Source organism: Gymnodraco acuticeps, unplaced genomic scaffold (assembly GCF_902827175.1).
Source record: "Gymnodraco acuticeps unplaced genomic scaffold, fGymAcu1.1, whole genome shotgun sequence".
NCBI classification, from domain to species: Eukaryota; Metazoa; Chordata; class Actinopteri; order Perciformes; family Bathydraconidae; genus Gymnodraco; species Gymnodraco acuticeps.
This window is the reverse complement of record NW_022990940.1, coordinates 519,940-541,934: the sequence shown is the minus strand read 5'-3', so window position 1 is coordinate 541,934 and position 21,995 is coordinate 519,940. Positions and strand designations below refer to the sequence as shown.

At 40.4% G+C, this 21,995-nt stretch overlaps 1 protein-coding gene across 6 annotated transcripts in view; it reads left to right on the top strand.

Moving 5' to 3' along the window:
- tnr (tenascin R (restrictin, janusin)) overlaps positions 1-21,995 on the top strand; it is a 224,754-nt gene that overhangs the window by 111,754 nt on the left and 91,005 nt on the right. For all 6 annotated transcript variants that reach the window (XM_034234509.1, XM_034234508.1, XM_034234506.1 and 3 more), the window contains 3 exons: positions 19,341-19,461; positions 20,936-21,152; positions 21,309-21,409. In XM_034234509.1, coding sequence (XP_034090400.1) covers positions 19,378-19,461; positions 20,936-21,152; positions 21,309-21,409 — 402 coding nt within the window. In that variant the 5' untranslated portion in view covers positions 19,341-19,377. The remainder of the gene's footprint in view (positions 1-19,340; positions 19,462-20,935; positions 21,153-21,308; positions 21,410-21,995) is intronic.

Here is a 21,995-nt window from a genome sequence, read left to right as displayed (position 1 = left end):
TGGTGTGGAGAGGACTGAGGGTCTTCCCTCTGCGAGGAGGACTGAGGGTCTTTCCTCTGCGAGGAGGACCAGGCCTGATGGAGGAGCCCATGCTGGGCACAGCTGATACCAACTGCACAGGCCTAGTCTGTCACTTTATTTGACTAAATGTGTTTACTTATACATTTACACCTTCTGTCCATATGTGATTTTTATTTAAAACATTTGATTAACTTTTGGTTCACATTTCAATAAATTGTATTTGCACTCCTTTCGTCCATTATTCTTACTGAAAATGTTAGATTACACATTCACATCCGACTGAAGATTGGCCCCATTTATTTGTGACGTTGCAAAACAAGGCACAAGTGATGTGAAGCTCATAAAGTGAGGCAAATAGAAATAATCAGCGGATGGAGTGTAGATGTGGAAATAGCTGCATTCGATCAGCTGACTGTTTTCACAATAAAAGTAGTTTCTTAGTGAATGTCCTGTACTGGTCTTAAAATCTCACATCAGCTTTTAATGTTCCTCTTGGAAGTTCTTCTTGACCCTCAGAGAAGGAGAAAATGTCGTGTCTTTCAGGCATGTCCTTTCCTAACAAAAATGACAGGAAACATAAAACATATTATTGCAGAACAAGTGTGTTATTTATGAAAGCGGTGTGTTTGTGTGTTTAGGGGCTGTAGATATAATTATTTTGTAATTGTAATGTTTTTTTTTTATTTTAACAGTGAGCTACAAAGACAATCAGATTATGAATGAACAGTATGAAGTTCATCAACATTGAAATATATGTTATTATCAAAATAATATTTAACTGTTATCAAAACGTAGTGTAACGGTAGAAGCTTGCTCTGTTGTCTCACTGAAAGAATAACTTTCACCACGTTTTTTTACAGACAATATTGAGAGATAAATAGTAGCAGTTCTCACTATGAAAAAAAGAGTCTTTGTACCGGTGCTGAAGTTCACTGCTGTGAGGAGTCCAGTTCTGTCTCTCACTCTCTGGTCCAGCCTGTCTGCATCACCTGGACACCTTAAACAAACAAATATATATATATTAGGGCTGTCAGTCGATTAAAATATTTAAATCGCATGATTGTCCATAGTTAATCGCACATTTTTGATCTGTTCTAAATGTACTTTAGAGGAATATTTTTCAAGTTTTTAATACTCTTATCAACATATGAGTGGACAAATATGCTTTATGCTAATGTTTATTATCATTTGAACAATGACAAATATTCTCATGAATATTAAACACAACAACCTCTGAACATTACAAATATTCGCCTCAATTCAACCTGGAACCTCTCTCATACAATAATACAATACAAATGGTGTGTGTTTGTGTGTGTGTGTGATGGATCGTTGGAGCTATGTGCAACTCAAGGCATATGCTCGAACGGGATCTGCCTGGACGCTGCAATCATGTTGCGCACTATCCGTGCTGAGTGTGCTGACTTTTCGTACAATGTCCCACTGTCTGGCTTCCTGCATAAAGTCAAGTGCTCGGCGCAGTTGTGGAGAAATGTCGCTCCTCTGTTTTCATTTAAACAGCTCCATATCCGTTAGCGCAGCTAGCTAGCACCAGATGCTACCAACAACAATGCACGTAAGGTCTCTCTCTCGCTCGCTCGGGCCACACATACACACACCCTCCCGGTCCTCCCAACAGCCAGTCGGTGCCTGCCGGTGAGCGTGGAAGTGTGGTCTGCCACAAGCGGGCGGCAGGAGCGGGGCTGTCAGCATCAGCTTGTAGATGGTATTTTAAACTCGATGCGCTCTGAAACTACGGGGCGGTCGAGGAAAAAAAATACACATGCGTTAATCGCGTTAAAATAATTAGTGGCGCTAATTTTTTTTTGCGTTAACGCGTTATTAACGCGTTAACTTGACAGCCCTAATATATATATATATATATATATATGTAAAGTACCATGTGTACAAACAATATAACTGATTATCTTCTGTTGAACATGTTGGATTGTGTATTGTCCGAGTCAGGGTCCTTTTTATTTTACTGTAACTTTGGAAGTTGTGTTACCAATGCTTACTGTTTATTTGATTCCCATTTGGTAATGCAATTAATAAAAACAACAAGGTTTGGGTTCGTTCTTCAGATGACTGTGACGTTAACGTGTAAGCTCGATAATGAACTCCAGCTCAACCAACCATATTGTAATATCTAAGTAATTATCTTGAAATATGACATTAATAATTGTAATATACACATCTTATTGTGAGGTTGATTTCACATACACTACTTCGACATTAGCTTGTCTACATACTTGAGCATAGCCAATTTAAATTAACCTTAGATGCATACAGTTCCTACCTACATAATAAAATATCTCTAAGTTACAAGGATGTAACCTTATTTTATCAACCTCAAACAGAAGCCGTTTGTTCAACAGTATTATCCCACTTAACGCTTGTCTATTTCGTTTTAACCTTTATATATACAGTCTATGATTTGAACTTGGAGGCTACGATTAGCATCGTTGGCACCGATGTAGCTACCACTAGCTTACATGCTAACCCAAGCCTTACCATTCATTACGTAGCTGATTAAAATCATTAACACATAAATAAAGCACTCGAATTTCACTTATCGCATTCATGCACCGTCTGTTTTAACCGCAGAGCGAGTCACAATAGTCCGATATATAAGCATGAAGAACAAACAACCACGGCCGGCTACAAGTTGTGTTTCCTGGATGAGCTGAGCAGGCAGAGTCCCTGTAGCTAGCTTCACGGAGCAGGTAGCAGAGAGACAAGAAGCTAACAGCGGCAGTCACTTCACAGAGCCGTCACTCAATGTGACCACACCCTAATTTATGCACAAACTTTAAGACCTAATATAAATAAAAGGGTTGCGTTAGAAAACAATTCACTCACAGATCCATAATCATGAAGGTGGAATCTAACTATATCGATAATAAAAATGTATGGAGCCAGGGGTAGAAACATGTTTTTTTCTGCTGTAAAGTTGGGCATTTTAACATGGGGGTCTATGGAAATTGCTCCTTTCTGCAGCCATCGCCTATCGGCCAATATATGAACTGCAGTGTGTGGCACTTCCGTATTGGCTTCCCGGCTCTACCCATGGATGTATAATAAGAACTGGATACAGCGTGGGAGGCGGGGCCTCATTCATTCCTATGAGAGCTGCTCATTAGCGCATTATGATAAAATGGCCCAACTTTTGAGAGAGTGAAACGTCACAGATTACCCAGCATGCCTGATAAGTACCCGTATGTGCACTCATAGAGCATGCGCAACTTTAACCAAAATGCTCGTTCACATCAAGCACGTCAATTTGCGTACACGTAACAGCACCGCGCGTTCATGACAGCATGGTAATGGCTTGTTGTTATCATGGATTTGATATGAACGAGGCGGCAGTTAGCAGCTAGCGGCTAGCTAGTAATGATGCTAATGTACACATCAATCGTTATGTACTTATATTATATTACGCTGTAACAGGATCTAGTGATATCCAACAGAGCTTCATTTAGCATGAAATAATTATTGCACTGTATATATATATATATATATATATATATATGTATATATATATATATATATATTTATATATAGCCTATTTATATACAGTGCAATAAGCTTCTTAGTGCAATACGAAGCTATAGGGACGTTAATAATGTCGGTAATATTAACTTTATTTAATACAACATTTACGGTACAAGATTTAATCATACAGCCCATGTAGTATGATAATGAATTACAGCAAACATGTGCAATATATCCATTATTACAGCTCCGTGGGATGGCAGTAAGACGATATGGATCCGTTCTTATCCATGGGTAAAGATAAACGCAACTCACATTGGTTTCTCATACAGCATCTCTGTAAACTACGTGTGTATTCACTGAATTTCACTCTCTGCCTTTAACGGCTCGTTGTAGCTCCAATAGCTCCAGCCCCACCCTCCCTGTGAGCACAGTGTGCTCTGATTGGTCGGGACACGTAACATGAACGTGCCGGGCGGCGCGGTCCCATGGGTTAGATGCGCGTTCATAATGCAGAGGGAAATAACTCTCAGAATAACGTTATTAGCACATTTTTACAACTTGAGGAACGAATGTTTTTAATAAGGGCTATACAAGTGTTCATACTGGGTAGTTTATTTAGTTTAAAAAAAATTATCCAACGAGTTACAGACCACTCTTTCCCCATGTAAGTCAATGGGAAAAAGTGTTTCCGGGCCTGGCAACCAAATGGAAGTGTAGTACCGCCGTTTGGCCAGCACGAATATTTTCATCTGAGTCCGGCGCACTTCCTGGGGGCTTGGCTCTACCCCACAGTTTTCCGCTTGGTTCGCACAAGGAATTGCTGCTGCAGGGGGCAGGAAGCTAGAACTTGTGACTGGATCTGGGACTCCAATTCCCAGAATCCTCGGGGGTGTGACGTCAGCGGCACAACGTGGTTGAACGCGGAAGTAGAAACATTTGTTTACATTGCAGGCAGAGGAAATCGAGTTTGTTCACGGGAATATCGTGGAATTAAAGGCTTCAAGCGCTGATTTTACTTCGAGAAAGTAGGACAGGATGGCAGGGAATGCTGGAGTCAGCTTGCTCCTGCCTTTTGTTGTTTAAATACCCGCCGACCGAGAGACAGTGCGACTCTTAGCTGACACACAAGAGAACGGTTGTTACCGGAGATGGCGTAGAACTCGGGACTTCATCTGGCCCAAAGGATATTAAAAGCTACTCCAGATTAGGACGGAAGGGACACCTAAATGTGTGTCGTGCGGGAGCTGTGGCTCGTTCCAGCGGCGTCTGAACCATGCTCTGAGCTAGCCTGTGTTTCGGGAATGAGGCATTTCTTACGGCTTCTTACGTATGATGATTCGGTTGCAGAGTCTGAGATTGCAATAGACATTTGCAAGGACAGCACCGGCAGGCAAGCAGCAGCAACATGAAACACAGCAGCAGGAACGCAGCAATAGCAAGTGAACGCAGCAGGCAAGCAGCAGCGACGTAGAGGTAGCTGCGGCAATAGCAGCAGCAAGAAATGCATAGAGAGAGATCTGGCAGGTTAAATAGAGCGGCATATTAAGGAGACTCTGTTTGGTTGGTTGTAGAGTGGCAAGGGGGCGTTATGTATGAATCATAGACTGTATGAATGCAGCATAAGTGCTCGAGTTGACTGTAGTGATGGGAATTACGGCTCTTCTTGGTGAGCCGGATCATTTGGCTCGGCTCACCAAGAAGAGCCGGCTCTTTCAGCTCCCAAACGGCTCTTCAGTTTACCACATATTATACCTTTTAATTAAATCAAATGTAGCCCTGTTTTGACTAATGATTTATATGTGTACACACATATATCACTTAAATTATTCAATAAATCCTTTGTACTGAAGTATTCAAAAGTAAAAATGACATGTTTAATATAAATGATTTGCTGTGGCCACATTTTTTCATTGCATTTACAGACCCGTGTAATTCTCTGATACCACCCAATGCATGCACTGACTTGCTTGTCGAACCACGCTACACAAAACAGATAGCAACACCTATAAAAACTATTTAAAAAAAGGGGCTACTGTATCGACATTTTAAAATTATATTTAAAGAAAAGGCCGTGACAAAACAGCAGGGCTGTATTTCAGTAACTATTAGCTATAGAAAAAAAGACAGCAACAGCTGACATCAAATCTTTGCTGAGCCAAAGGATAATCATAAATAAATAACATAGTGAAAATAAATATATTGCAATGCTCAAAACAGCAGCATCCAACCATCTCTAATCCTTGGATATTACATGTCACCTGCATGCATGCACGGAGCAGCTGTAGCGCGGAGATCATCATCATCATTCTGTCTTGTATTACTTAAAGTGGACCTATCATGCTATATTTGAACAATATATTGTAGGGCCATATCTATATAAAGTAGGCTATATATATGATTCTGTGAGCTGCAGCTGACCACGCCCCCCTGCAGGAGAGGGCAGCGTGCTCTGAGATCAGCTGCTGGGCTGTCAGAAGAGGGGGAGAAAAAGAGATCTCCGTCCTCCGTGTTTTATTCTTATAGAAGTAAGAAGAGAAGTAATGGGGCAGAAACCCTCCTTTTTACGCAGCGGTCCAGACATAGACATCAAACGGCGACACATATTCAGTTGCCAGTTACTTTGGCATTAGGGCAGGGATATCTAGATACTTTCCAAAGTTTGACATAATGAATTGTGCTACTTTTCAAGCAAGCAACGAAGCAGTTCCTGCCGTTGCTACGTTAGTTCAAACAGTAACAACGGACTATTTTTCTTAGCGGATGCATGTCAATTTAAATACATACAACTCAATAAATCAATAAATTAATTTTCTAAATCCATAAAAGCATTTCAATTAATATTGGGAGTCATGTCGTTAATTTGTTGAGAATGTGGCCATGTAATAAGCGGGATAATGTGCACATTGCATAATGTGCCTTCATGCCGATCTAGATCCCTCCGCAAAACAAAAAAACCGGCTCGTTCGCGGGCGCGAGCCGGCTCCCGTCGTTCACTTAAAAGAGCCGGCTCGTTCGTGACCGACACATCACTAGTTGACTGCCTGAACTAGCTCGCAGGCAAAGCCCCATTTATTAAATGATTTGTTTATTTTAGTTATGAGGATATGAGTGTTACCTACAACATAAACCTTATTAATATAAAGTCTATGGTTACCTTTTTGTTCTGCTAATTAATAAAGTATTCTAAGTAAAGGCCCTGTCACACTGTCCCGAAATTGACACCCGATGGACACACGATAAAGGAAATGTTCAAATTCGGCTGTGATCGTAGCAACATCGGGCCATTCGTGAGGGCATCTTAAGCCATCGTATGACCGCCGGTGGAGTTTCTCAGGCTCCGGCAGCAACTTTGTGAGCGGCAACTTCGTGAGGCACTCGTGAGGGCATCTTGTCAAATCGTGTCATCTTCGTGTTATCATCGGTGCATTCACCCTCACTCTGATCGGGGCGAATGCCCGATGGCACCGATGATAACAAGATGCCCTCACGATGGCCTTACGAAGGGCAACATTTACACACGAATTCAACACGAAAATGAACCTTCGCAAGGTCCTTCGGCAATTTTTTGGCATGCCAAAGATTTTGCCACTGCTCACGAAGTTGCTGCCGGAGCCTGAGAAACTCCACCGGCGGTCATACGAAGGTTTAAGATGCCCTCACGAATGGCCCGATGTTGCTACGATCACAGCCGAATTTGAACATTTCCTTTATCGTGTGTCCATCGGGTTGTTTTATTGCACAACAAAATCATGTAAATATATTATGTAAATAACCCAATTTGTGTTCTGTGAAACTAAAAAGGATATAATATATTATTTTGAAGGACAGTTGACAGGAAGTTGTTGTTGTTATGGAAACAACATTACGGAGAAAACGTAATATTTTCTACATATAACGACGGATAAAGTAAAGAACAAAGTCTGAAAATATCAGTACAGTATCATAGTACTGTAACATAATTGTTTTTAGTACTTTCATTGCAGTTGTATGTCTTAAATGTAATGTAAATGTTGCCTTCGTGTGTGGTTCGGGGCCATCTTCGTGCGAAATTCACAATTCCATATTCGTGTGTCCATCGGGTGTCAATTCGGGACAGTGTGACAGGGCCTTTAGAGACAGCATTGGAATAAAGGAAAGCAGAAAAAAAATCTCATAATACATTGTTTACGTATATAATGTAGTGTTAAAGTGCTTATTATGTAGCCTCATATACAGCATGTACAGCAGTACAGTATCACCAATACACCTTCACCGTTCAGTTGACTTTTTGTTGAGCTCATTTTCGATTGGCTGTATTAAAATATATATTTATAGTAATGGTCACATTGTAGACAATAATACATCAAGTGTCAACAGCAACTATTACTGTGTAACCACAGGCCGATATGGCTCTGTGCAATTTAAGAGTAACTTATATTCCCATATACCTCATTGGTACATATCAATCCTCTGATGTCCAAGTATGTGACGGGTGTTCATGATGACAAGTGCAACCAATTATAGGAAGGTTGTCATTTTTGTCAGGTTTGCTTACAGAAGATTGACGCTGTTGAAGCGCTTCCTTGCCGCATGTTATCTCAGTGCTTCCTGTGAAGATTTGTTTACATCTGCCTGGATAAATGGGTCTCAGTGTGCAGTTGGCATCCATGGCCTGCGGTTGTATTATTTGCTGTAGAATGAAATCTATTTCATGGTCCCATCTTTGCTCTGCAACAGCCCAGAGAAAGAGGGAAAGACTTGTGCAGCCCTCAGGTTTGCAGGGAGCAGCCAATGAATAGAGCCCAATGGTCCTGAAAGACAAGGCAATTTGGCCAGAGTGATGGGTATAATGAGAAATGCATCGTAATGTTGCCACAGTCCAATTTACAAGGTGGAGAGAGGAAGAGAGACAGAGAGGGCTAAAAGGGAAACATGGACGAAGAAAGAATAAAGGAACAGCTGAGAGAGAGAGAGAGAGAGCAGAGAGAGAGAGAGAGAGAGAGAGAGAGGAGAGAGAGAGAGAGAGAGAGAGAGAGAGAGAGAGAGAGAGAGGAGAGAGAGAGAGAGAGAGAGAGAGAGAGAGAGAGAGAGAGGAGAGAGAGAGAGAAGAGAGAGAGAGCGATCACCCACGCAAGAAGGCCTGGTATTGGTTTTGTGTTCATGTCGAGGTGGCTGCACATTAACCTGTGCAAATGGAGGTTATGGCTTTACTTCCTTAGGGCGAGCAAGAAGGGGACAACAAGGATCTGCCAGAAAAAGAGAGAGAACAATGAAAAAAGCTGAGCAAATGTCAGTCTTTCCATATCTACTGTATGTGTGATTATACAGCACATCTCTGGAACAACAGATTTACCGTACAGAGTGGAGAAAATGACTTTCAGGGATAAAGAAAATCCTCAGAGAAAGAAAGAGAGCAAATGAAAAACCTGTCAGAGAGATAAAAGGAGATGGCGAAAATGACAAGTCAGGATAATGAAAAATGAGAGCTGCAAATAGGAGAAGATGGACCAGCTGAGAGTGGAGGTCATTCTTTGAAAAATTACGGATAAAAGGAAGCGTGACCATGGCAAAAAATGTCCACTTGTCCACTCTCCTGACTCCTCACACATTGACACAGTGTGGCGCGGCAGTCTGATGCTTCCTGTCCTTCTGGTACCAGTTCAGCCTTGAGACTGACATCCAGCCTGTAGCATCTTAAACCAGAAGAAGCCCCCGATGCCTTCCAGCCTTCCCTTTGTCTGCTCATGATCACACAGGGTCTCCCTGAGCGCCTGTGTGTATCAGCAGCTGGGGGGGCACTGGTGATTACCATCGCAGCTGGATTACAGAAGGCGATAGCTTCATTAAGCGGTTTCACTGTCCTCCTCTCGACTCGTAAAGGGATGGTTTCAATGAGCTGCTCCCAAGGCTGACTTATCTGTTCTCACTGAGCCCCCCCCCCCCCCCCTGAGGGCCGCAGAGGGGAACAAGACCACATACACAGATTGAGACATATGTCTTCAGGGCAGACAGCGAGCACTTAGTCGGAGAGGCAACAGTCTTAAAAGCCCTTTGGCCATGGAAAGTGAGCTACACACACACACACACACACACACACACACACACACACACACACACACACACACACACACACACACACACACACACACACACACACACACACACACACACACACACACACACACACACACACACACACACACACACACACACACACAGTGGGAGTTAATGAAGCTTTCAAGTACGTACCCCGTCCGTAATCCAACAGGGATGCTTCTCTCTTGTGGGTCCCTAACTGCTAAAACACACAGATACACACACCTACTCACACATTTATTCAGAGGCTGTGATTAGTGAGCAGTGTGTGGGAGGGAGGTGTTCAGTGGCTGCTTCTTGTTTCATGTTGCAGCTGGAAAGAGGCTCGTTGAGCTTTATGCTCTTTTTCTGTAGCTTTCTTCTCTCAGTCTCTCAAACCTTCTTCTCATTTGTCCCTCTATGATTTTACTCTCACTCCTTTGTATAATATTTTTGTTTTAAAATGTCTAAATGCGGTCTGTGGATGGACCTAATATACATCACATGTCCTATTATGCATATTTTGAATACATTTTGCATTGGTACTGTAGATGTTTGGTAAAACTGTGCATCGTGTTTTTAGAGAAAGCCCAGAGGAATAGTCGTGTCCCATTATGACAATTGCCATGCCTTAGGCCCTAATGCTGACAACACATTACACTCCCACATTACACCCAGTCGTTGCTCCTTTCACTCATGGGTGGTGAGGGAATCATTATGGATGAAGGAGGGAAGAGCTCTCAGCAGATTCTGTTGTGGTAATAACAAGCTGTCATCTTTTTGTTGGTGTCATAAAAGACAACTCTTCACACCTACAGCAAAATCTAAGAACATGCAATATTGTAATATTGCAACGTGTAATATTGTTTAAGAGTTGCCCTTTTTCTCCTCTAAAACCAATTAACCTAAACTACCTTAAACACAACATATCTGCTATCACAAACATACTTTTGTGCTTTATTTTGTGATATGCTCTAATTAACAGTTTGTACGGACTTTAAAGCCAAATCCTCCTACAAATTATTCCTCTCTGCCATACAACTTTGAAAATCACACATGAACCACAGTGATGCACTGAATGTCCTTGTTTGTTTCTAAATAATCAACATATATAACAAACTGTAGGTTATTTTTAGTAGTTGTGAATACTGTGCAAGCTAGCTCCTTAAATTGGTATAAACTTTGACAAAAATTATGCGAAAAAAACAACAATATCATCCAGCTTCAAAGGAAACATTTGTCAGAAATATAAACTATTTTGTAGAATTTAATAGAAAATGAAAGCCAGTATTTTTCAAAAGGAACCAGAGAGCTAAGGGCACAGAGCAACAGACAATATAAGGAAATTATAAACAGATGATCTAATACATTTTCTTGTTGTTGTTGCAAGCCCTAACATCTCCCAACATGTTAACAAATACTACCTCTTAGGTAAGATAAAATCACCTGTTTCAGAGGCTGATCGAAACCCATCTTCACACACTGTGAAACATGCAGCCTGACACTTATCACCCACACTTCGTTGAGTGAAAGTCACAACACAGTCACATTGGTAACTAGTTAGAAAATCAGAACAAAATGAACTGTTCTCTGCAGCATGAAGGACGTAAAGTCTGGGAACTCTATAATGTAAACTCGCTCTTTAATTCAAACTGCCAGTTAATCCAAACAGTGAATAATGTGACGGCAAATGAATATATTAAGTATGCAGACAGGGTCAGGAGGTTCAGTTGTTGCTCGACTAAAGATGTAATCAGCTAGATGCACGGTGTAAGCAGATGTTACTGCCACAGTGAAGTGACAGTGTATCGGCTTTACTGTGGACAAAGTGAGACAGAGACATCTCAGGATGATTCATGGACATCTGACAGCTGTTTTTTCACGAAACTGTGTCTCAGGGCTTCTTAACATGTAACAACCTATTGATGTGTCATACCCACTTAACGGGAAGAAACTCAGCTAACTGACGGTATGAATTTTTTTTACCGAAACAAAACACAACTCTAATGTCAAGCGTCTGAATTAGCACTAAGCGAAAGAGTGCTAACACACTTAGCACATAACTCACGGTAGAAATATTTTATACTTCATCGGATCTGCACAAACAAGATACCATATCAAAGCTTATCATATGAGATTCCACAGATTCCAATGGTATAAGTATCATCACTGTGCAACACACAACTTCACTTTACGGGGCCAAAACGGCAAATACGTCTTACCTTTGCTGTTTTCTGATCAAAAGTTGTATTCAATGGCACTAAAATGCATATAAACGCTGCTGAAAGTTAATCCAATGTTTCTATGTCACTTTGAAATGATTACTGATTATCTATCATAACATTTATGTCCATATTCTGAGTTTTCATATAGAGTGTATGAGAGCGTAACCCAGCTTCCGGTTTTGGGCATGCTGGCTGCGCATCACTCTCATTCACCAATGGTAATGTTTAGATGGATTTAGGAACTCCCTCTCGATTCTATTGGCTCTGATGGTTCAAAAGTGGTGTCAATCATCAAAATCGACCGATTTTGTTCCAGAGATATGGCAAATCCACCCAAATGACCCCAGAGGTGGGTTTTTCTTCTAAATCTCTCTAAAAATGTCATATTTCACTTGTTTTGCATCAATCTTGATACAGGGTTCTTATTATATGTTATAGTTTGGATTCCTAAAGCTTTTTGTCTACTATCCCATCATTCAAGGGTGGTTTTCACTATAAGTAATGGTTTATTTTGGACGGAAACTATAATTTACATTTTTTTTTATATTGATTCTGACTTTTCTATATCCAACTCACAGGTTTATCATTGCTTTGAGATTTTTTTTTATTAATTTACCCCTTTTAGAAGTAAAGATAATAGTAATGTGTTCTGGGAATGTCATTTTCGAGCCTTAGACCTGAAAAACAGGCTTGGGGCTTAACAGGTAGGGGACCTATCATTTTATACATAAATATGTGTCCCCGGTGCGTCAGGGAACTCACAAAGTGTCAGAAAATAAAACCCTCTCTCTTTATCGGTAATATCGGAAATGTGGACCCACGCCCAAACAGAAACGTTGCTATCAGAAACAATGCCCGACATGTTTTGGATGTAATATGGTCTTTGTTTACATTAGCAATCATCGCTAACACTCAGAGCTAACCTGTACTGGAAAGAGTATGTGTAAAAAAGCAGGAAATAAAAAAAGTAACTCACCTTGAAGTCACCACACTGTTTCAGAAGTAATCCTTGATGTGGTTTAGAACATGATATATCGTTTAATCACGGCAGCATTTAGCTGTATCTCGTAGAATTCTGAGCAGGCATTAGCTCCCCCTCCTCTTTTTTTTTTTGCAAGCTAAGAACCCGAAACCTGCAGTTCTCTAACACGGCTGAAACAGAGGGATATGAGGGATGTCTAAAATGCATGATCTGTTTGGTATTTTGAGCAAAACACATCATAGACATGTTTTTTATATATTTTTATATATCTGAGATCCATAATATATGCCTAAAAATAGCATGATAGGAGACCTGTAAGAACATATAAAACTGTCAACCACCAGCTAGGTTAACCAATGTGAGTGTTTACAGAGTTAGACCCTCCAGAAAAACGCGGGCAAAAATCCTTGATTATGCGATCAAACATGCAGGGTTTTATGCGGTGAAATTGCGGGAAGTTGTGAAATATGCGGAAAGTTGCGAAATATGCTAAATATGCGGGAAAGGGTGGAATATTGGGATGTCTTATGTATTTATTCTCTCTCACACACAACCTGCCACTAACGTTAAACCCCTTTACTATACAATTAAACACATTCAATGTTTATTTATTGTAAAAGCAATTGGGCTATTTTAATCACACTCTCTCTCTTCTCTCACACACACACACACACACACACACACACACACACACACACACACACACACACACACACACACACACACACACACACACACACACACACACACACACACACACACACACACACACACACACACACACACACACACACACACACTTCTCCGCCTCATTCTGTTTTCATTTACTTGTTCGTTATCTGACCAGCTTCAATCTTGGCTTCTCACCTCGTTTCTTGTAGCCCTCGAAAGGGTTTTGGAGGTCGATGCCTCGGTGAACGTGAGTTGTTTGGCTTTCTTGTCTGCAGCAGCAGAAAGCATTTTGGAATGTTTGACTGAATCAAAGTGGGTCGTCACCGTCGATGTTCTCTTATGCTCCAACACACAGTTGCACGGGGTGCAGAATAGTTTCCCCCCACTTTCGTGCAAGACATCGGGGTACTGCTTTGCCCGGTCTTTCGCAGAAATGTTCGTCGGTAAATGAGATGGATTAGATTTTTTCATCTTGGTGTTTTCTCTCTCGTGTGAGCTCCACACGTTCACTCTACGGTGTTGTTTACCTTCTGTGATGCGCGAGCTGATGACGTCGCATCGTCATCATCATCATCATCATCATCATCATCATCACTTCACGTCAAGACGAGTTAACTTTTTTTTTTCCTCAACTTTGTGTGGAAAAATGCGGGGATTATGCGGCCTTTTGATAAATATGCGGCCTTTTAAAAATCTGCGCCATTTTGCTGATTATGCGGTAAATTCTGCGATCGCAGAATCGCGTTTTTCTGGAGGGTCTACATAGTGTATATAAAGCTCAGGTAGGCTAATATATAACACAAAAAAGCAACCTTTGAAATAAGGATTGGGTTATAAGCATGGGAAATGCCTCATAAAGCCTCAAGGCTGCATAAAACCCTTCGCAGTGTGAGTTTTTTTCCTGTAGTCCGCAGCCACAAATCCCAGTAATCCCTGAAATTACATTTGCATTGCACTGCCTTAGTGTTACGGACACCTCTCTTAACACTTCACTGCAGTAAAAGTTCATGGTGAGCTACCAAAATGCTGAACTGTTTCATTTAAATCAATAATGCTTCACTCGGGCAACATAGAAACACCTCTGTGTGTTTTTGGAGTTGTTAAAATTAATTGTAGTCTAAAGAGCGCACTGCTCTGCTGAATTCTTTCACACACACATACTGGTATTGGGCCGAGGGCGACACCGTACTTCCGGTATCCGCCATTTCACACGAGGTGCAAGCAGAATATCATAGTCTAATGCCTTAATCAATATCTAGTCAACTCTAAAATACCACATATATGCAATGGCATGATAATATTATTGTGACAAGTGGGGTATTCACCTGGTGTTTCCAGAAGATAGACGTAGATGCAGCCAAAATCGACGAAGGCCACTTTCGAGGTTCGTTTTTCCATACATCTGCAGGCAGTCTGTAAGGGCAATCCGAAAACCCACACAGCTCTAGTTTACGCTGGTAACGACCTAGGGCACACCCCTCAAGTCCAGAGATGTAATCCGAAGACATGCAGTGATTTCTTCGGTCGTTAATTCCGAAAAAAAAACCTAGTGCGCTCTGCCTTGCTACGTTAGCTAGCTGTTAATATATGCACCTCCAGGATATTTTCACCTCCAGGAAAATGGCGTATTTATATATATATATATGGCGCGCGTTGCATTGTGGGTAGCTCGTGACGTCACTGTGTGTGAAAGAATAATCGTATTCTTCCCATCCCTGAGGTTAGTCAAACTTCTGTCAGCCTAATTGAGCAATTCAAAGTCTTCACATTAATTATATTGAGATTACAAATATAACCCAACATGTACATCATATATTTTTTTCATTTTATAGGTTTTAATTATAAAAGTATGATATGCTTCTTTGACATGTAACACTTGCCGTCCATATATCCAGCAGAACATCTATAGGCGCACTTTTTAAAGTTGCCACATGACAAAGATTGGATTAGGTCTATCGGTGAAGTTACACTTTGAATTACAAAAATGTAATTCTCTTTTGTCATCAACTCTTCTGCCCGTTAACCACATTATGGATGAAAGAGAAAGATATTGTGATGGATTCAATACAGGAAAAAAAATCAAAAGCTCACCTCAGAGAGAAATGTAATCTAACAGAGATGAGAGAGTTAGACGGATAAGATCAAAGTGATTATCTTTTACATAACACTTTTGTAACCATGCTGGTTTTTGTGTTTCGTTTCAGGGTTATGCTTTTTTTCCCCCATTGGCCTCTTTTCTATTGTATAAACTGAATATGTTGCCTTTCCCTCTGTGGTGCTTTATACATTTTCCCGATGGTTTTTATTATAATTGGAACAGCCAGTTTGATTTTAGCCCCACAGGGGGGGAACTCATCCAATTTGTCTCAAGGAAATCACCAGGTAGTGCATAAAGTGACAGCATTGTTTCAGAGCTTATTACACAGAGTCAATGAAGGGCTTTAAAAACACCCGACACATAACATTGTGATGTTTTGTGTGTATTTTCCCATGCATATATGTGGATATGACGTATGTAACGGTACTGTAGATTTGAAGGCGTATGCATCAGTGCTGAGTGTTAGATAATGTGCTTGTGTGCGTGTGTTCTCTCTCTCCTGGATGAAAAAAGAAAGTGAATAAATGAAGCCAGTTTTAGTGCCTGAAGCATGTGGATTCTCTTCCCTCTGAATGAGTGGCTCTGTCCTTAATTGCGCCTCCATGAGAAACCTCTCCTCTTTGTGCGATGAAATGCTTCTGGGCATCAGTTTGCACCATGACCCAATGCTGTAAAATATCACCTTGTGACTTTGAAACTCTTTGAAACTTTCATCACTATCAATGCAAAGCTGTGTATAGGGTTGTGTTCATGTACTGTATGGTGTCTATATTTGGTATGGGTTTAAAAGCAGTATGCCTTAAAGCAAAACCTTTATCTCTTTTGTCTATAGTGCGATGAAAAGGTGCATGCCACCTTTATCTCATAACACATCTATTTTTACCTTCTGTGTCATAGAAAAGAGGTTTAAGAACCTGGTGTAATATATAGTAGCGCTTGGCTTATATATGAGTAGCGCTTCTTTCGTCACAGAAGATTAATTTTAGTATGAAAGTATATTTACAGTGACAATGCCGACGTATCAACACCTTGTTTACCTTGGAAGAATTATATTGTTGTTTGAAGTATTATCTATTAAAACAACAACAAAACATTTAAAATCAGGAAATAAAAGGTTTATCAGTAATAATGTAAGTAACTGTATGTAAGAGTCAGTACACAGCGTGTCAGATATCCTAGAGAGACAAGTATTACATTCATTATAATGTACTGTATGTAAAGAATAATGTCTCAAATCATAAGTGATTACCAAATAAATAATTATGTTACTTTAAAATACGTTTTTCGTTGAAAGATGATGATAATCCCTACTGATTTTTAGACCAAAACACATATTTCCATGACATTTCTTGACAATTATTAGGAAAAATTGTTAATTACAAACCATTAAAGCATCATCCTCAATATAATGGTGTTTAACAGAAATAATACAAAGATATATTGTTAGTGGATTGTATTGGCCTCATATACTCCAAGAGCTGTTTTTCGTTATGCCTGTTACAGGAAGTGAGTGCAACATCCACCATGTAGACCCATTTATCATCATCCTGTGTTTTAGGAATGCATGCAAGTCGTCTACTAAAGCCAAGAGAAAGGCGACTGCTTCAGCTAATGGCTGTGAACGAGATGGTTCCGGTTGGCTTTGTCCATCGCACAACCTTCATCATCAGCATGCCTCTCATTTGTTTGAATTCTCCAGTTAAACTGCTTGTGTCGTGTCAGACAGCAGCATGCTTGAGGGGAGGGTTTCCAAGTAGAACATTTTCCATCTCTTCAGCGTGGAGCAGTAGGTATTGTTCGGGAGTCGATTTCAGCAAGGCCAAAGTCATCGGTAAAGCATTGTGGGAAGCGAGGCATGCTGTAGATTGCAACGTATGACCAGCTACCTTTCCCCTGTGGGTCTTTATGATATACTGTATGTGTCAACAGTGTTTCTGTTCAGCACACATAACAAACCTCAAGCACATAGAGGATTTTTCCACTTTGACTTTAAATGAAGGATGTTCTCAGGTATGTGCAAAAGATCTAGAAAGTGAAGTGTGTCCAGAGGTGGGAAGTAGTGAAGTACAAATACTTTGTTACTGGGCTTAAGTACATTTTTTGGTATCCGTACTTTACTCCACTACTCATTTTTCTGACGACTTTTTACTTTTACTTCTTACATTTTTAACAAAAATACCTTTACTTTCTACTTCTTACATTTTCAAACAGGCTCGTTACTTTAGTTTTAATCTGCGTTTGGTGGCGTGATCATTATTTTTTTCATAGTCTTTGCGTGCCTATTGATTTTAACACGATCCGTGTATCCATCATTTCGACCATTTCGAAGATCGAGCAATGACAACTTTGTAATCTTTGCCGTTGTTCAGCATCGAAACATTCATTAGCTAACAATGACATTATTGTTCTATTAATATAAAGGGAGGTCAGTTACTTTATAAAACAGCTGGTAGTTATGGGTACTTTTTACTTACATTTCGAAGCCCATACTTCTTTACTTTTACTTGAGTAAAGATGTTTAGTCAGTACTTCTACTTTTATCAGAGTATTTTTAAACATGAGTATTTGTACCTCTACTTGAGTAAAGGATGTGTGTACTTTTGCCATCTCTGAGTGTTTCTGTGTGAGAGGGGGGCTCTGTGTATGCATGACTTTAAAAAACACGTTTTATTTTCCCTCAATGAGAACAACTTAAAAGGATTTTATATTATATTCACTGGGATTCTTTGTGTTTCTCATTTATGTGCAAATACGCTCAGGTTTCAACATGTCACCCCTAAATGATCAAAAAAAGGCAGTCAGTTAGGTGTGATAGGAACATTTCCATCAGGCTTTCGTAAAAGGCGCTAGCTGAGAGCGGCAGCCTACCTCACCACCATTAGATGCATTGTTGTGATAAAAGAGCCTTTTGAAAATCGACTACACAAGCTCATCTTACACAGGGAGAAAGGAACATGCTAAAACTCAAGGGAATTGTGCTTTAAATTACACCCAACACACATGCTCACACAGCCACACACACACTCCTACCGGATATAATTGCTTTTCAGTCCCGTCCTTATATTTTCAAGATACCAGCTGTCCCCACACTTGCAGAACAGAGCCTCTCTGCAGTTGTAGTAAGATGTTTGATTCAGCTGATAGTGGCAAAACTCAATACATTCAAATAGCCACATTAAAGACAAACTTCTGCCCGGCACTCTTTTATCTGTGCTGATAAGTGACAGTCAGCTAGAAGGATCCGCGTCAGTTTTTCCTCTGTGCCGCTTTTACTTCAGCGTTCTCACTTCCCCACTCAATGGAGAAGGGATTACAGCGGCATCACTCAAACCATTTCTCTACTGAAATCCATCTGTCAACTCTCTCCCCGAGCAATATTTCTGTATTCCTCCCAAGTGGAAAGATCAAATATTTGGTATTGCCTAGTGAAATACATTCGAATCAAGTTTTATTTTTTCAATCAAATCAAGTTTTATTTATATAGCACATTTATAAACGATTTTTGGCGAAAGTGCCAAACATTCAACGGTTCTTAGCCAGTTCCACAATCCAAACAGGAGTTTCTCTTCTAAAGTCATTTATTTTACATCAGATCAAAGGCTTTTATTTCCATTGACAGAGGATAAGGATAAGCTGCAGTGGGTCTCCTGATACATGCACTGAAACACACACAGAATAAACACACACATGAACAGATATGTTTCCATGGTGGCGCACCACACTTCTGTGTGTATTTCATATTCAACAAAGAAAACATTACTGACTGTTTTTTCTCTCCATTCCTCCACAGGTGTGCCTGGACAGGAGTGTTGAGATTTAATCCCAGCATGCCTCTGGCTCGGCAGCATCACAGGGCCACTGTGCCCACAGCAGGCTGGGTCCTGGCTCTGGCTCTGTTTCTTGCTCTGCAGGTAAAAATGGTTAGGTACAAATTCGCCCTGTCCACTTTTCTGAGTAAGGCTTCCCACGGCTTTTTTTTTCTCCCCCTTATTTATTATTTATTTCTAATCTACTATTTTAGCCAGCCATTTTAATCACTTGACTCTGGGCACAAATTCACACTGACTATTTAGCATATTACAGAGGACAGACAATTTTGAGTTGAGTGTTGTTTTTCTTTACTTTTCTTCTACACATCAGGCTTTTAATTATAAGGAACCTAGAACAAAATATGACAACTTATTATGCACTAAGACAAAAGAAGACTTTACATTTCTATCCAGTTACCACCAATGTTGTTGGCTGAAATAACTTCCGGTAGGTTTAATTATGTTTTACTAGTCAGCTTATTACCATTAGCTTGATGAGATGAACACAAATTATATTTCTGGCTGAATTTGTAATGTTTTCAGCTGACTCGTTTTGAAAGAAGTGTATTGGTTCATGGTCAAGAAACATAGATAGACATTATAAAATAAAAAGTCATTATGATTTAAGTTTAAAAAGAGATTGAATGTACAGCTTGTGCAAAGGTTCCCTGTATTATACATTAAAATGTTCAAACAGTATGTTAAAGGCTTTTAGGTTGAGGCCTAACCCATTTAGTTGGGAAAAGTAACCTTACTGTAGCTTGAGTTACATTGGCTGTAGTTGCTGGGGTTAAGCTTCCCCATAGAGCAATAGAGAGGTGCCTGATCTCTAACAATATCCAGGCCTAGCTTCAACACAGTGAGAAATACTGCACCTTGGATATCAGTAACCTGTAACCCCACAGCACATCTAGTTAATGATGTTCTCCTTGGCCTTCCTACTGGTAGGAAGCTGCTTCAGAGGACATACTAACATTTGCAGGTTACATCTGTGGATCTCACTGACACATGTGTTACACTTTTACTCTTGTATTTAACTCATACACTCTCCAAACTATTTACACGTAGAGTATTATGCTAACTACAGCCCCATGCACACACACATCAAAATGTGGAGGAATCACAATCTTGAGAGACCTGCTGTGCCTGGTTACGGTTGCCATACTGGGTTCAGTAATTGGGTTTGCGCACAAGTAGCATTGATGTTCAAAAAGGTGTCATCATAAATACAATCCTTGGTTAATCTCATGGTGTCTGCCCGGGGCTTTATTTCCCTTGAAATGTTACCTTATCTAATGTTAGCAATTACCTGTGCTTTGTAACTTACAGAGAGAAAGCATAAGCTCTGGCCCACATTTTTAACTTGAAAATGGCATCGTTACTGTTGCTGTCAGTGAGAAAATCCTTGATATACTATGTTTTAATGTCATATTGTTTTGTGTCCCCCCCCCATGGGGAGTTCTCTTTGTTTTTTAGTCCCATCATATTCTGTAAACACAAGACATAAAGGACAAAAACAAACCCCGAGTCCAAACCGTCTACAGTGGTTTTTGTTTCACATTGCCTCTCTCTCAAGGTTGCCGCTCACGCTGCTCCTTCAGGAGACAAAAAGCTGGTTCGTACCACCAGAGTGAGGAGGCAGACCTCTGGGAGGGATCAGCCCCCCTCCGCCTCCCCAGACAACGAGACCCTGCGGGATCAACCAGTGATATTTAACCACGTGTACAACATCAACGTACCCTCGGAGTCTCTGTGCTCTGTGGACGCCAACGCACCACCGGCCCCGGGTGATGGTGAGGTCTTCCGATCGATCGAGCGTTTGATGAAACTCTCTGTAGTTCTCTTATCTTCTGTCCTGAAGCCATCTTTTGTTCTCATAGAGACACACACACATGCATGCGGTATTTGTATACACTTTTTTTTTAAAAACCTTTCTTTTTGCTTCAAAGGCTCTTATGCCGAGTCGGGGTCCAGACCTTCTATGGAGGGTCCAATGTTTCCCAATGGTCCAACAGAATACACGGAGCAGACGATGGATGCTGACAGCCAGGTACGGGTTTTAGCAATGACTTTTTGTTTTTTGTTTGATTAGAATATAAAGCAAAGAGAGCAATGCAGCGTTTTGGATGACTGTCAGAGTGAGATGTGAAGAGCCTGTTTGTGAGTGATTTAGGCAGACGGCCTCATGAGGAACGGAAACATCTGTTTTATCACACATCATCATTTACCTACTGATATTCACGGTGATATGTAGCTTTGCCTAGAATTATTTAAAAGAGACACATCACCCAAAGCAAAAACACAAGCAGGACATATTGTTAAAAGAACCTTCAAATATTTCATAGTAAACTTTAAAGGCCGTGGTCATTGTGAATTCTAGAACATAACCTCCAGTTTAATTATTAGAAAAGTAACATTATTAAAATATTGATAGATTGCTGTTGAAAAACCACTCCAGCATAATAATTATAAATGATTACATTTCAAATTTCGACATTATCTATTAAGGAGAGCACTGTTTCTTTATACATTAAAAAAACATGCCTCACAATTTATGAATAACACAGACATTTTTCAAACAGTCATACGCACTCCACTTCCTTTCTGAATTGTTTAGAGTTTTCTTTCTTCGTGCC